At 41.0% G+C, this 16,831-nt stretch overlaps 1 protein-coding gene across 1 annotated transcript in view; it reads left to right on the top strand.

Annotated features, from left to right (window-relative positions):
* Positions 1 to 16,099, top strand: part of ZDHHC9 (zDHHC palmitoyltransferase 9) — a 38,261-nt gene extending 22,162 nt beyond the window's left edge. Inside the window, exons 6-11 of the mRNA XM_007992659.3 lie at positions 6,503 to 6,640; positions 7,582 to 7,630; positions 8,498 to 8,600; positions 9,845 to 9,948; positions 10,352 to 10,448; positions 14,555 to 16,099. Of these exons, the coding sequence (XP_007990850.1) occupies positions 6,503 to 6,640; positions 7,582 to 7,630; positions 8,498 to 8,600; positions 9,845 to 9,948; positions 10,352 to 10,448; positions 14,555 to 14,671 (608 nt within the window). The 3' untranslated portion in view covers positions 14,672 to 16,099. The remainder of the gene's footprint in view (positions 1 to 6,502; positions 6,641 to 7,581; positions 7,631 to 8,497; positions 8,601 to 9,844; positions 9,949 to 10,351; positions 10,449 to 14,554) is intronic.
* The last annotated feature ends 732 nt before the right edge of the window (positions 16,100 to 16,831 follow it).

The raw sequence follows: 16,831 nt of genomic DNA on the forward strand, positions 1-16,831 counted from the left end.
TATTTCTGGTTCTAGATCTTTGAGGAGTTGCCACATCTTCCACAATGGTTGAACTAATTTACATTCCCAACAACAATAGGGTTCCTATTTCTCCGAAACCTCGCCAGCATCTGTTGTTTTTTGACTTTTTAATAATCGCTGTTCTGACTGGCATGAGATGGTATCTCAGTGTGGTTTTGATTCGCATTTCTCTAATGATCAGTGATGTTGAGCATTTTTTCATATATTTGTTGGCTGCATGAATGTCTTCTTTTGAGAACAATGAGAACACATGGACACAGGGAGGGGAACAACAAACACCGGGGCCTACTGGGGGATGGGGAGGGGAGGGAGAGCATTAGGAAAAATAGCTAATGCATGCTGGACTTAGTACCTAGGTGATGGCTTGATATGTGCAGCAAACCACCATGGCACACATTTACCTATGTAACAAACCTGCACATCCTGCACATGTACCCCAGAACTTAAAGTTAATAAAAAAAATAAGGGCTGATGTGAGGTAGTATTTCCTTTCCTTATTAATATTCTTAACTATAAGGAACTCATACAAATCAATTTTTTTAAAAGCACTAATGTTCCGGGAGAAATATAGACAGTTCATAAAAATATAATTGGCTAGTTATCATGACTAATAGCCAAAGAAATGATTTCAGGATGCGTTTTTTTTGGAGATAGGATATCATTCTTTTCTCCAGGCTGGAGGGCAGTAGCACAATCACACCTCACTGCAGACTCAACTTCCTGGGCTCAGGTGATCCTCCCACCTCAGCCTCCCAAGTTGCTGAGACTACAGGCATGCACCACCATGCCTGGCTATTTTTTTTTTTTTTTTTTTTTTTTTTTTTGCATTTTTTGTAGAGATGGGTTTTCCCCATGTTGCCCAGGCTGGTCTCAAACTCCTGAGCTCAAGCAGTCCACCTGCTGCAGTCTCCCAAAGTGTTGTTATTATAGGTGTGAGCCAATACTCCCAGCCCAATATGCTTTTTTTAAATCTAGAAAATTAGCAAGGAAAACCTGATATTTATTCTTCCACTAGTAAGTGTAAATTGGAACAAATTTTTTGGAAGGCAGCCTAATAAGAGTAATCAAAAACCTTAAAAAATCTATACTTTTTGATGCCAGTGGTTCCCTTTCTAGGGAGTCTGTCCCATGAAATCAGAGATGTGGGAAGATATTTAGGGGTAGAAATGTTTAACTCAGGATTATTATGACAATTAAAAGTTGAAAAGAACCTAATTGTGTACCAACAGACGAGTAGCCAAATAAATTATAGAGCTGGACGTGGTGGCTCACTCCTGTAATCCCAGCACTTTTGGAGGCCGAGGTGGGCAGATCACTTGAGGCCAGAAGTTTGAGACCAGCCTGACCAACATGGTGAAACCTCGTCTCTACTAAAACATACAAAAATTAGCTGGACATGTTGACATGTGCCTGTAATCCCAGCTGAGATCCCGGCTGAGGCACGAGAATCAAAAACCCATGAGGTGGAGGCTACAGTGAACCGAGATCGTGGCACTGCACTCCAGCCTGGGTGACAGAGCTAGACTCTGTCTCTAAATAAATAAATAAGTAAGTAAATGGACATTCATACATTAGACTAATGGAAAGAGTTCATACCAGAAAGCTAAATGACACAAAACAGGAGATAGGCTACATTTACCGTGTGAAGTCAGTTACCTATTTAAAAAAATATATAATGAGGTATAAAGAAATATGCAAGGAAATACAGGAAATATGCCACAATTTTTATAATTTATTATCTATAGGTTGTGGGATTATGAGTGATTTTGTTTCTTTCATTTTTTCATATGCTGTCCTCCACTGCTGTGATTTCTTCATGTTTTTTTAAATTTTTTTTTCAAGTTTTCTATAATGAGCATGTATTACTTGTATTATCAGAAAAGATGTGATTTAAAATACTGTAAAAAATATGTATCTGTATAACCATTCTTCTCTATACCTTTCTTCCCTTTCCTGAAAAGATATAGCCTCCTCAGCAGGAGACAGACCATTTTTACAGCCTTATTTTTTGACCAGTACACAGCTCACTTTTCTTTCAAATTGATGTATTTATTCTTTTTTTTTCTTTCCTTTTCTTTTCTTTTCTTTTCTTTTTTTTTTTTTTTTTTTTTTTTTTTTGTGATGGAGTCTCGCTCTCTCTCCCAGTCTGGAGTGCAGTGGTGCAATCTCAGCTCAGTGCAAGCTCTGTCTCCTGGGTTCACGCCATTCTCCTGCCGCAGCCTCCCAAGTAGCTGGGACTACAGGCGCCCCCCACCACGCCTGGCTAATTTTTTGTATTTTTAGTAGAGATGGAGTTTCACTGTGTTAGCCAGGATGGTCTCGATCTCCTGACCTCGTGATCTGCCCTCCTTGGCCTCCCAAAGTGCTGGGATTACAGGTGTGAGCCACCGCACTGGCCCAAATTGGTGTATTTTATTCTTTTGTAACCTTTTATTCATCAAAATAACACATGTTCATTGTGGAAAATATGGAAGTACAGAAAGTATAAATAAAACTTAATCCTAAATTCACTCTCCATTTTGCTATATTTCCTTCTAGTGTTTCTGAAAAATTGGACTGTAACATGATAGTTTTTAATCCTGCTTTTATCATTTAACATTCTATCCTGAGTATTTTTCTGCATCTTTAATAAATGTTTCTTTAATATATTATTTTAATGACTGCATAATCCATCATATGGTTCTATTCAAGTTTATTTAGGCAATCTTCTGTCATTAGACATTATTCATTCTTCTACTTTATTCATTGTTATAACACTGCAATCGTAATTATTAAACATAAGGATATGGAACAATTGGAACCTTCATACATTTCTGGTGAGAATGTAAAATCATGCAGCTGCTGTGGAAAAGTTGGTGGTTCCTCAAAAAGTTAAACATAGAATTACCACATGACCCAGCAATTCCACTCCTGGGTGTATACCTATATTAGTCTGCTTGGGTTACCATAACAAAATACGTCAGACTGGCTGGCTTAAACAATGGGAATTATTCTCTCACAATTCTGGAGGCTGGAAGTCGAAGATAGAGGTGCGAGAAGGGATGGTTTCTGCTGAGGCCTCTCCCCCTGGCTTGCAGATGGCTGCCTTCTTGCTGTGTCCTCATGTGACCTTTTCTCTGTGCTCACACACTACTGGTGTCTCATCCTCTCCTTACAAGGACCCCAGTCCCATTGGATTAGGGCCCCACCTGGATGACCGCATTTAACTTTAGTTACCTCCTTGAAGGTTCTGCCTCCAAGTGCAGCCACATTGGGGGTTAGGGCTTCAACATATGGAACTGGGGAATGGGGGAACAGTTCATTCCATAACAATAGCCAAAAGAATTGACAACAAGGACTCAAAACCTACTTGTATGCCAGTGTTCATAGCATCATTATTCACAGTAGCCAAAAGGTGGAACCAACCCAAGTGTCTATCAACAGATGAATGGCTAAACAAAATGTGGTATATACATACAATGAAATATTATCCAGTCATAAAAAGGAATACAGTACTGATACAATGTGGATGAACCTTGAAAACATGCTACGTGGAAAAAAAAAAAACAGACAAAAGGACAAATATTGTATGGTTCCGCTTATATGAGATATCTAGAATAGGCAAATTCATAGAGACAGAATGTTAGAGATTGCTAGGGGATAGGGGAAGGGGGAAATGGAGAGTTACTGCTTAATGGGTGCAGAGTTTCTGTTTGGAGTAATGAAAGGGTTTTGGAAATAGATAGTAGTGATGGTTCCACAACATTATGAATGTAATTAATACCACTGAATTGTACACTTAACATGGTTAAAATGGCAAATTGTATGTTATATATATTTTACCCTAATAGATTTTTTTTTTTTTTTAAACAAGGTCTCACTCTGTCACCCAGGCTGGAGTGCAGTGGCGTGATTTCAGCTCACTGCAACCTCTGCCTCCCGAGCTCAAGCGATTGCCCCACCTCAGCCTCCTGATTAGCTGGGATTACAGGCGTGCACCACCACGACTTGCGAATTTTTGCGTTTTTTGGTAGAGATGGGGTTTCACCATGTTGGCCAGGCTGGTTTCAAACTCTTGACCTCGTGATTCCCCTGCTTGGGCCTCCCAAACAATACAAAATTTGAACTTCAGCTAGGTGCGGTGGCTCACGCCTGTAATCCCAGCACTTTGGGAGGCTGAGGCGGGCAGATCACCTGAGGTCAGGAGTTTGAGATCAGCCTGGCTAACATGGCGAAACCCTGTCTCTACTAAAAATACAAAAATTAGCAGGGCGTGGTGGTGGGCACCTGTAATCCCAGCTACTCGGGAGGCTAATGAGGCTTGAACCTGGGAGGCAGAGGTTGCAGTGAGCCGAGATCACACCATTGCACTCCCAGCCTGGATGACAAGAGTAAAACTGTCTCAAAAATAAATAAATAAAAATAAAAATTTGAACTTAAAATTTCTGTGTGCATTTCTATTTACTTAAGAGAAATTACTGAAAATGGATTTATTCTGCCAAAGGGGTACAAGCTTTATGAAGGCTCTTGATACGTACTGCCAAATTGCTTTCTGGAAAGGTTCTTTCATTTTATGCTCCCACAAGCAGTATGTTAGAGTGTCCATTTTACCTTATTCTCACTAGCACTGAATTTTATTATTTATGTTCTTATTTTGATAGGCATAAAATATGTTACTGTTTTACTGGTATTACACTGAATTATTGGTGAATAGGAAAAATGTTAAATATAGGTTTTATGGTATTTATTAGTTTTTGCCGTATTTCCTTTTTGTTTGTTTTTTGTTTTTGTTTTATGTACAGTTGACCCTTGAACAATGCAATTTTGAACTGCATGGGCCCACTTAATAATGAGGGTTTTTTTTTTCAATAAATATAGTATCAGTGGGTTCCTCATCTGCAACCAAACGCGGATCCAAAATACAGTCGTCCCTAAGTATCCTTGGAGTATTGATTTCAGGGATTGCCCTTGGATACCAAACCCCATGCATTCTCAAGTCCTGCAGTGGCCCTGTGGAACCCATGGATATGAAAAGTCAGCCCTCTGTATCCGTATCTGGGGGTTTCATATTTTGTGAATATTGTATTTTTGATCTGGTTTTAGTTGTGGATGCAGAACCTGTTGATACGGAGGACCAACTGTATTTATTGAAACAAATCCACGTACAAGTGGACGCACACAGTTCAAACCTGAGTTGTTCAAGGTTCAAATATACAGTATTCACAAGATGCAAAACCTGTGTACACGAGGGGCAACTTTTCTTATCCGTGGGTTCTGCAGGGCTGCTGAGTGACTTGAGTATGGGTGGATTTTGGTATCTGCCTGTAATGCTTACCACAATCAAATGAACATATTCATCACCACACAGTTGCCATTGTGTGTGTATGTGCGTGTGTGGTGCGGACACTTAAGATTACTCTCTTAGCAAATTTCAAGTAACTTTTGACTATTATTTTCTTGACGAAGTATTTGTATTTTCCTATTGATTTCTAAGAACTTTTCATATAGTCAGGTACAACTTTACGTAGATTGCCATTGTTTTTTTTCTCTTTAATTTTCTTTATGGTAATTTTAACACACACAAAATATTTTTTAAATTTTTAATTTTTTGTTGGTATTTAGTAGGTATATATATTTATGGTGTACATGATAAGTTTTGATACAGGCATGCAATGTGTAATAATCACATCATTGATCGCCAAGGAAATGCAAATCAAAACCACAAAATATTTTTTTAAAGTTTATGGAGTCAAATCTATTTTTCCTTGTCATGTGTTTTCTTCCAGTACTTTTATGCTTAGAAAGTCCTTCTGCATACAGCGGACAAATAAACATTTATTCTTTGTAGTTATTTTATGGATTTGCTTTGTTTTTACATTTAGCTCTTTAATTCATCTGGAACTTACTATGACAAGTAGTATGAAGACAAAAAAGAAATTGATCCGTATTTTGCACCAAATAGCCAATTGTCACATAATTGTTTATGGAATAATACTTCCTTTCACCTGATTTTGTGATGCTGAGTTTATTAGACAACAAAATCTTATCTGTTCTAAGATCTGTTTCTGGGCTCTTTCCATTCCATTGAGCTATGCCATACCATTTTAAATATTGTAGTTTTACATTTTTCCTTGGCTATTTTCACCTATTTATTCTTCTTGAACTTAGCAGGCCCACCGATTAATATTTTATTTGGACAAGCAGTGTCTCTGCTTTTAATGAGCAAAGTGAGGCAGATCACTTAACCTCTCCATGCCTTTGTTTCTTCATCTGTAAAGTGGGGAAAAGAGTATCTCCTTTTGCTCAAGTTCCAGGGAAATTGTGAGGATCAAATGAGATGGTTATGAAAACATTTTGAAAAAGTAAAAAAATAAAACCCTGTATTTTTTACAACTGAAATAGACAATGATCCTGGAGGTCTTTGAATTAGATATTATGCGGATGGCGGGGTTGATTTTTGTTCTGGAGTCTTTTGGCATTGGACTCTCTCTTTCTTCCACAGAGCGCTTCGACCATCACTGCCCCTGGGTGGGTAATTGTGTTGGAAAGAGGAACTACCGCTACTTCTACCTCTTCATCCTTTCTCTCTCCCTCCTAACAATCTATGTCTTCGCCTTCAACATCGTCTATGTGGCCCTCAGTGAGTATGCAGGGCAGTGTCCGTTGTTGGAGTGGGGCGGGGTGGGGGAAGAGTTAAGGGCGGCTTAGAGGGTGGTTGGGTTTCCTGGTGGTACCATTGTGAAAGGTACCTTAGGACAGGTTAGAAATGAGCACTGTTATCTGCTCTTGAGCAGGGTTGCAAACCTTAGTGCACATCAATGAGTATTACTCAGTGTGTTGGCCTTTTCTCTGACCAACTGCTGGGGCCTGGGGCCATAATTATTGGTCTGTATCCAGAGTACTGGGGCATTTCTGAGGTAATCCCAAAGGTTGGGGATGTATTTTGTCTCGGAAAATCCTCTCTTCTTCTGCCTTGTAAAACTTGCCTTGTGCTAAGGGGTAGAAAAGGGTTTTGCCTGAGAAATGTCTTTTGGTAGCTCATGGTCTATTTTGGGAGATAGAAAGCACACCCACATGTGTGCATGTGCACAAACATACACACACCCCCCCCCACACACACACACACCAGTCTAAGGGCAGATGTGATGTGGAGTTAAGGGAGTGGTCTTAAGACAGCTTCCTGGAAAGAGAAGAGCTCTGAGCTGCATTTTGAGCAAGGGAAGGACACGTATTGGCAAGGAGAGAGGATTTTTCTTGGGTATTTCTGATTTCTTTTATCTGTTAATATCCCCCTCACATGTCCATAGTTGGGGGCTAGGAAAAAGGGACGGGATCCTGCTGCTTGGCTTCTACCCACCTCTCTAGTCCAGGGCCTGGTCCTGCACTGAAAATGTGAACTCTTTAGTCATGAGACTACCAGCTAGGAGATGAAGCTCTTCACCCTTGCCCGAGTGAGAGCTTAGCTCTTGCCAGTGTGTAACATGGGAAAGGGAGGGAAGGAAGTGAGTAGGCACTAGGATAGTGTGTAGTTTTGACTGAAGTCACTAATTTTTCTCTCTACTCCTCCTCCCAATTTCACAGAATCTTTGAAAATTGGCTTCTTGGAGACGTTGAAAGAAACTCCTGGAACATATCCTCCCCTGGCAGTATGTCCCTCTAAAGCCTTCTTAAGCTACTTTCCAGCATGCTTTCTCCCCACATTTCTCCCACTATCTAGTTTTTCAGACATCAGAGAGTGCCAAGGTCTAAAATAATTAAAAAATATATATAGTCTTAGTGGTAGCAACCAGAATGGAAGATGACCGGGACTAAAAGGGAGTTCTTTCCTTCACCCCCTGCTCAGAACGGTGGCTGCATTTCTGCAAAGGGGGTTCAGATGAGATTTCTATAAATCACATCCTCTTTCTTTTCCCTCACTAGTTCTTCATTTATGAATTTTTTTTTTTTTTTTTTTTGAGACAGAGTCTTGCACTGTCGCCCCAGCTTACCTCCTGGGTTCAAGCAATTCTCCTGCCTCAGCCTCCCGAGTAGCTGGGACTACAGGTGCCTGCCACCACGCCCGGCTAATTTTTTGTATTTTTAGTAGAGATGGGGTTTCACCATGTTGGCCAGGCTGTTTTTGAACTCCTGACCTTGTGATCTGCCCACTTCGGCCTCCCAAAGTGCCAGGATTACATGAATTTTGTTTTTTGACAGAATTTCCATTGGCAGTGATGGCCAACATTGTTTAGCTCTGGCCACTCCCACACATCCCCTTCCAAGAGTCAATGATGAATAAATAGGCAAACCCTTAAATATCCTAGATATGCTAGAAATTCTTTCATAAGGGATCTATCCAGTAAGTTCAGAATTCATCTGTTGTTATATATATGGAAACATGACTTTTTGTGATATACGTTCCAGGAGGTAAAGATGGTGTGACTGGTGCCCTGAATATGGGTGGAGGCATCAAGTCTCCTGATGTTGAGTTCTTCAATATTCCTTAACCACACCTCACTGTTCTAGAAGTCCTCATTTGCTTCTTTACACTCTGGTCCGTCGTGGGACTGACTGGATTTCACACTTTCCTCGTGGCTCTCAACCAGACAACCAATGAAGACGTGAGTCAACTTTCTCTTCTCCTCACCACATATTCTTCTTCCCAAAGCCTATCCTCTTGCTACTTGCTAGAGAACTACTTGCTAGAGTCTCCAGGGCCTGGGAGGTTGAGGCAGGCAGAAACGTGGTGTGCGAGATCGTTAAGTCAGATGTGTGGTAGAGAAAGCAGAGGGCTTTGTTTGGAGTTGAATGCTTGTGGAGCATTAGGAAGAAGAGGTTGAAAAGTTGGGTGGGTATATAGCCTTTAACTGTTCACAGGTCCTTAAAGGCTAGCTGGTGCCTCTCTTTGGCATGGAGAGGGACAGTTGCACTGGATGAATCCTTGCTATATAAAAAGTTACCAATTAGGCTGGACGTGGTGGCTGATGCCTGTAATCCAAGCACTTTGGGAGGCTGAGGCGGGCAGATCACCTGAGGTCAGGAGTTCAAGACCAGCCTGGCTAACATGGTAAAACCCTGTCTTTACTAAAAATACAAAAATTAGCCGGGTGTGGTAGTGCGCACCTATAGTCCCAGCTACTCAGGAGGCTGAGGCAGGAGAATCGCTTGAACCCTGGAGGTGGAGGTTGCAGTGAGCAAAGATCATGCCAATGCATGGACAACAGAATGCATTGGCATTCTGGACAACAGAATGAGACTGGACAACAGAATGAGACTCTGTCTAAAAAAAAAAAAAAGGTACCAATTAATCTACATTCACTGTAGAAAATCAGAAAATACAGATGAGCAAAAAAGAAAAAGTAAGTTCCTCTTACTTTACTTCTTAGACATCACCTTTGTTAGTAGTATGATTTATATATTCTAGACTTGTCTAGACTTGTTTCCATGTTTATTTGTGTTTATATTATGTACTTTTAAATAAAAATAATATATATCATTCAGTTATCTGCTTTTTTCACTCTATTGTGAGCTTTTTTCATGGCTGTGTATTTCTTTTTTATTATGATAAAATATAGATAATATAAAGTGTGCTATATTAAATGTCTTTCAACCCTGGCGATCAATGGGGAGACAGATGTTGCAGCCAGATCACCCTCACATCCTAAATGTACAGTTCAGTGGCATCACATTGTTGTGCAACCATTGCCACCATCCATTTCCAGAACTTTTTTATTATCCTATGCTGCATGTGTTTCTTCAACATTATTATTATTTTTTTCTTTTTTGTGTTTTTTTAAAATTTTATTATTATTATTTGTTCTTTTTAACATTATTTTTAATGTCAGCCTTGGCTTTTATCTTGCAGATCAAAGGATCATGGACAGGGAAGAATCGCGTCCAGAATCCCTACAGCCATGGCAATATTGTGAAGAACTGCTGTGAAGTGCTGTGTGGCCCCTTGCCCCCCAGGTACTCAGGGCACTCAAAATTCCTGGGACTCTTGGGATGAGCAGCTCAACCTGGTCCTGTTACCTGGTCTGATGTGTTTTTCTGAATGTGGCCTCTTGGTGTCAAATAGGTCTTCCCAGGGCTTGCCACTTGGTACCATGTCTATATGGACCATAGACCATGGGCTGGTTGTTTTGGAGGGATGATCTTTCATTCTTATTTCATTTGTTTGTTCCCTGGTTAATGTGACATTTCCTGGTTTGTGGAAGAAAAAGTGAATGGGAGATAAGAGGCGTGTGCTGTGTTCAGTCTAGATCGCCAAAGGACAGGTTTATATTTTCCAGTCTATGAAGCAAAATTCAGTAGGCTGGGTGGGTGGAGGGGTGAATGCCCAGTTCTTTGTTAACTCTCTTATCTCCTTCAGTGTGCTGGATCGAAGGGGTATTTTGCCACTGGAGGAAAGTGGAAGTCGACCTCCCAGTACTCAAGAGACCAGTAGTAGCCTCTTGCCACAAAACCCAGTAAGTGTTCCTGACTTAAGGCTGGGTCGATGATAGAGAGGGCGGAGGCCAATTTACAGCTTGGAAATATAATTAGGCAATATTGTATTCTAATCACCCCAGCTTCCCTGCCTCTACAGCTGCCCTGACATTGCCTTCAGATCTTTGTGCCCTTGATGTAGATTAAGATTTAGTCATTTCTTTGGTGTATATTGAGTGACTCTGTGCCAGCCACTGTACTAGCTGCCAGGGATATACCAATGAATGAGGCAAACGACGTCCCTGCTCTCAAGGAGCTCATTGTCTAGTGGGGGCAAGAAACAAGTAAACAGGCCATTGCTCAACATTGTGAAAAGTGCCTTGATGAGGAAAGCATAAAATGCTATAGGGGCAAAGATAGAGGTCAGGGGATTGTATTAGAGTTAGTGATGTGGTTACCTTGGTAGAAGGGGGCTTCCTAACTGGAATATGCAGATGTTGTGGAAACTCTCCCAGCTGTCCTTTTTAAGATATATAAGTGTATCTTTAAAGTATGTAAAGTACTTTCCAAAAAAAAAAATTACTTGAGCTTTTTTTTTTTTTTTTTGAGATGGAGTTTCACTCTGTTGCCCAGGCTGGAGTGCAGTGGTGTGATCTCGGCTCGGCTCACTGCAACCTCCGCCTCCAGGTTCAAGCAGTTCTCTGCCTCAGCCTCTGAGTAGCTGGGATTACAGGTGCCCGCCACCATGCCTGGCTAATTTTTGTATTTTCAGTAGAGACAGGGTTTCACTATCCTGGCCAGGATGGTCTCCATCTCTTGACCTCATGATGTTCCCGCCTCAGCCTCCCAAAGTGTTGAGATTACAGGCGTGAGCTACCATGCCCGGCTGAGCTTTCTTTTTTTTTAATAAGAGCTTTATTGAGATATGATTCACATACCATAGATCCCCCCCCCTTTTTTTTTTTGAGACAGAGTCTCACTCTGTCGCCCAGGCTGGAGTGCAGTGGCGCGATTTCAGCTCACTGCAACCTCCGCCTCCTGGGTTCAAGCAATTCTGCCTCAGCCTCCTGAGTAGCTGGGATTACAGGCATGTGCCACCACGCCCAGCTAATTTTGTATTTTTTAGTAGAGACGGGGTTTCTCCATGTTGGTCAGGCTGGTCTCGAACTTCTGACTCAGGTGATCTGCCACCTCGGCCTCCCAAAGTACTGGGATTACAGGCATGAGCCACCGTGCCCAGCTAATCCCTATTTAAAATGTGTGATTCGCTGATCTAGAATATTCACAGAGTTGTACAATCATTATAACAATCAATTTTAGAGCATTTTCATTACCCTTCCACCCTAAGAAATCCTGTACCCATTGGTAGTTACTCTCCCTTTCCCCTCAACTTCCCCAGCCACACCCCTAGGCAACCACTAATCTACTTCCTCCTAGTATAGATTTCTCTCTTCTGGGTATTTCATGTAAATGAAATCATACAGTATGTGGTCTTTTGTGATTGGCTTCTTTTACTTAGCATGTTTTCAAGGTTTGTCCATGTTGTATTATGTAGTAGTACTTCGTTCCTTTGTATGGCCAGATGATATTCCATTGTATGGCTATACCACATTTCATTTATCCATTCATCAGTTGATGGACATTTGGATTGTTTCCACCTTTTGATTATTATGAGCGATGCTGCTATGAACATTTGTGTACCAATTTTTGCATGGACATATATTTTCATTTCTCTTGGCTATACACCTGGGAGTGAAATAGCTAGGTCATATGGTAGCTCTATGTTTAACCTTTAAGGTACTGCTGAACTGTTTTCCAAAGTGGCTGCACCATTTTATACCCCTACTAGCAGTGTCTGAGTGTTCCAGTTTCTCTACATCCTTGGCAACACTTACTATCTGACATTTTGATTCTAGCCATCTTAGTGAGTGTGAAGTAGTATCTCATTGTGGTTTTGATTTGCATTTCCCTGATGACTAATGATGTCGAATATCTTTTCATGTGCTTATTGGCCATTTTTATATGCTCGTTGGAGAAGTGGCTGTTCAGAGCTTTTGTCTATTTTTTAATTGGATTGTTTGTCTTTTTTGTTGAGTTGTAACAGTTCTTTATGTAATCTGTGTGCAAGTCCCTTACCAGATATACAACTTGCAAATATTTTCTCCTATTCTGTGGGTTATCTTTTCATTTTCTTGATAGTGTCCTTTGGAGCACAAAATTTTTAAATTTTGATGTAGTCCAGTTTGTCTATTTTTTTCTTTTGTTGTTTGTACTTTTTGGTGTCATATCTAAGAAACTGTTGCGTAATCCAAAGTCATGAAGATTTATGCCCCTGTTTTCTTGTTAGAGTTGTACAGTTTTAGCTCTCACTTTTAGGTTTTTGATCCATTTTGAGTTAATTTTTGCATATAGTGTGAGGTAGAGGGTCCACATTCTTTCTTTTGCTTGTAGCTATCCAATTGTCTCTGCACCATTTATTGAAAAGACTGTTCTTTTCCCATAGACTTGTCTTGGCACCCTTGTTGAAAATCTAGAAATGTGAGAGTTCGTTTCTGGACTTTCAGTTCTATTGTATTGCTCAATGTCTGTTCTTATGCTAGTACCACGCTGTCTTGATTACTTTAGCATTGTAGTAAGTTTTGAAATCAGGAAATGTTAGTCCTCCAACTTTATACTTCTTTTTCATGATTGTTTTGGCTCTTCTGGATGCCTTAAATTTCCATATGAATCTTAGAATCAACTTGTTGTTTATGAAAAGAAGCCAGCTGGAATTTTGATGGGGATTTCATTGAATCTATAGATCAATTTGGGGAAATATTGCCATCCTAACAAGATTAAATATTCTGAGCCATTTGCATGGACTGTATTTTCATATATTTAGTTTTGATTTGATTTCTTTCAACAACATTTTGTAGTTTTCAGAGTATAAGTTTTATACTTTTGTTACATTTATTCATAAGTATTTGATTATTTTTCATGTTATTGTAAGTGAAATTGTTTTACTAATTTCATTTTTGGATTTTTCACTTGGAGTGTATAGAAATACAATTGATTTTTATATATGGATCTTATATCCTAAAACCTTGCCAAACTTGTTCATTAGTTATTTTTTGTTTGTTTGTTTTTGTTTTTATTTTATGAGATGGAGTTTCACTCTGTTGCCCAGGCTGGAGTGCGGTGGCGCCATCTTGGCACACTGCAACCTCCACCTCCTCGGTTCTAGTGATTCTCCTGCCTCAGCCTCCCAAGTAGCTGGGATTACAGGTGCCCACCACCACGCTGGCTAATTTGTGTATTTTTAGTAGAGACCGGGTTTCGCCGTGTTGGCCAGGCTGGTCTCAAACTCCTGACCTCAAGTGATTTGCCCGCCTTGTCCTCCCAAAGTGCTGGGATTACAGGTGTGAGCCTCCCTGCTCGGCCCTTGTTCATTAGTTCTAATAGATTTTTAGTAGTTTGAACTTTGTTTTAAAATAGAATCATACTTTTAAGTGAATGCTTTTTATAAGATACATAATTGTTCTCTACTTTGCCTTTCCTAAATTTTGAATTTCCTTTTAAACTACAGCAACCCATGTTTATATTATTGTTGTCAGTTTTAATATTATTTTTTAAATGAGTCTGGACTCAAATTGTAACAATCTAGGTTAGTTATTCTTGGTTTAAAGTGGGGAAATGTGGTTTTTAGAATCACTTGGGGACATTTTCAAACCACATATGACCAGCTGAAAATTTGGACACTTGGCCTTCTTTGGTTCAGAATCACTATTCGAGTGACCTGTGTGTTCGGGCAGAAACACGATTGAGGACCATTGGGTCAGGCCTTGTTAGATAAGTATGTTATGACACTTATTCTGAAGTGGGGAGGACCTGTGTAATTATTTGTGATCCCTATTATTGTGACTATTAATAATAATAGAAAAATCTGTTCCCAACAGACAGTTAAGGATCGAACTCAAATAAACTTCAGTTGTGTTCTGCTGAGAAGATGATAGCCTGGTGTTGGTTCTGAGTTTGGTGTCAGTGGCTGCATATCTGTAGCATCAGTACGGTCAGGGGGCTGAGAGGAAGAGTTCAGTGTCTAAGGCTTATCTGCATTTGGATTTTGAGGGACAGCTTTGTGTTGAATCTGATATCTTTTCCTTCTCAGGCTCCCACAGAACACCTGAACTCAAATGAGATGCCGGAGGACAGCAGCACTCCTGAAGAGATGCCACCTCCAGAACCCCCAGAGCCACCACAGGAAGCAACTGAAGCTGAGAAGTAGCCTATCTATGGAAGAGACTTTTGTTTGTGTTTAATTAGGGCTATGAGAGATTTCAGGTGAGACGATAAACCTGAGACAGAGAGCAAGTAAGCTGTCCCTTTTAACTGTTTTTCTTTGGTCTTTAGTCACCCAGTTGCACACTGGCATTTTATTGCTGCAAGCTTTTTTAAATTTCTGAACTCAAGGCAGTGGCAGAAGATGTCAGTCACCTCTGATAACTGGACAAATGGGTCTCCTGGGCCCTGGCACTGGTTCTCCATGGCCTCATCCACAGGGTCCCCTTGGACCCCCTCTCTTCCCTCCAGATCCCAGCCCTCCTGCTTGGGGTCACTGGTCTCATTCTGGGGCTAAAAGTTTTTGAGACTGGCTCAAATCCTCCCAAGCTGCTGCATGTCCCGAGTCCAGAGGCAGTCACAGAGACCTCTGGCCAGGGGATCCTAACTGGGTTCTTGGGGTCTTCAGGATTGAAGAGGGAGAGTGGGGTCAGAGGATTCTCCTGGCCATCAAGTGCCAGCATTGCCCATGAATCCTTTTAGGAATGGGACAGGTACCTTCCACTTGTTGTATTTATTAGTGTAGCTTCTCCTTTGTCTCCCATCCACTCTGACACCTAAGCCCCACTCTTTTCCCATTAGATATATGTAAGCAGTTGTAGTAGAGATAGCAATCGACATTTCTCGTAGACTACCCAGAAACTTTTTTAATACCTGTGCCATTCTCAGTAAGAATTTATGAGATGCCAACGGCATAGCCCTTCACACTCTCTGTCTCATCTCTCCTTTCTCATTAGCCCCTTTTAATTTGTTTTTCCTTTTGACTCCTGCTCCCATTAGGAGCAGGAATGGCAGTAATAAAAGTCTGCACTTTGGTCATTTGTTTTCCTCAGAGGAAGCCCGAGTGCTCACTTAAACACTACCCCCTCAGACTCCCTGTGTGAGGCCTGCAGAGGCCCTGAATGCACAAATTGGAAACCAAGGCACAGAGAGGCTCTCCTCTCCTCTCCTCTCCTCTCCCCTGATGTACCCTAAAAAAAAAATGCTAACCAGTTCTTCCATTAAGCCTCGGCTGAGTGAGGGAAAGCCCAGCACTGCTGCCCTCTTGGGTAACCCACTCTAAGGCCTCGGCCCACCTCTGGCTATGGTAACCACACTGGGGGCTTCCTCCAAGCCCCACTCTTCCAGCACTTCCACCGTCAGAGTCCCAGAGCCACTTCACCCTGGGGGTGGGCTGTGGCCCCCAGTCAGCTCTGCTCAGGACCTGCTCTATTTCAGGGAAGAAGATTTATGTATTATATGTGGCTATATTTCCTAGAGCACCTGTGTTTTCCTCTTTCTAAGCCAGGGTCCTGTCTGGATGACTTACGCAGGGGGGAGTGTAAACCAGAACTTTTCATCTATTCGAAGGCGATTAAACTGTGTCTAATGCAAACTTCCTGCCTCCTCCTTCCCCCTTCCATTTCAAGAATATGTTTGTGTGTAGGGTGGGGGTGGGGGTTGGAAGGGGTTGCTTGTTACTCCCCAAACTTCCATTAACCAGGGCACCCTTGGGTTGGAGAGCTAGTTCCCAAACTCTCCATTGATCTATACTACATTCTGGGCTGAAGTTTATCTTATTCTGGACTATGAAGAAAGGACTTTCAAGGAAGTATAGTGTGAACAGGATCGGGAAGGTAGAGGGATTATATTTACTTAAGAGAACAAGCTCTATATTCGGATATTGTTTTGAAGCAGATGGATGCCGTTAATTGCTAATGAGCCTTGGTTATTAATGCAGGCTCATCAGGGCCTCCCCTTGGAAATATTTGATCAGTGGTCTTTTACAAGTGATGGTATATGTTTATTTCTAGGTGGTGTATAATCAAGACTCCTTATCAATTCCCATCTCATACTTCCCAGTTAATTGGAATTAATGAAATTTGGCTGCTCCCAGACTTTTTTCCATGTCTTCCTGTTTTCCTTGTAGCAGGATTTAAGTTGAGCATGAGAGAGAGAGAGAGAGAGAGAGAGAGATTGGAAGAGAGATGGGGAGAGACTGACTCAGATCCCTCTCCTGTCTTCTTCTTCTTCTGGTTCTCTCTGTTTTTTTTTTTTTTTTTTTTTTTTCTTGAAGTTATAAAGCCAAACCTGGAGAGTTTGTAAGTTGTTAGGTTTTCCCAGGTAA

The sequence above is a fragment of the Chlorocebus sabaeus genome, chromosome X (assembly GCF_047675955.1).
Source record: "Chlorocebus sabaeus isolate Y175 chromosome X, mChlSab1.0.hap1, whole genome shotgun sequence".
Taxonomy (NCBI): domain Eukaryota; kingdom Metazoa; phylum Chordata; class Mammalia; order Primates; family Cercopithecidae; genus Chlorocebus; species Chlorocebus sabaeus.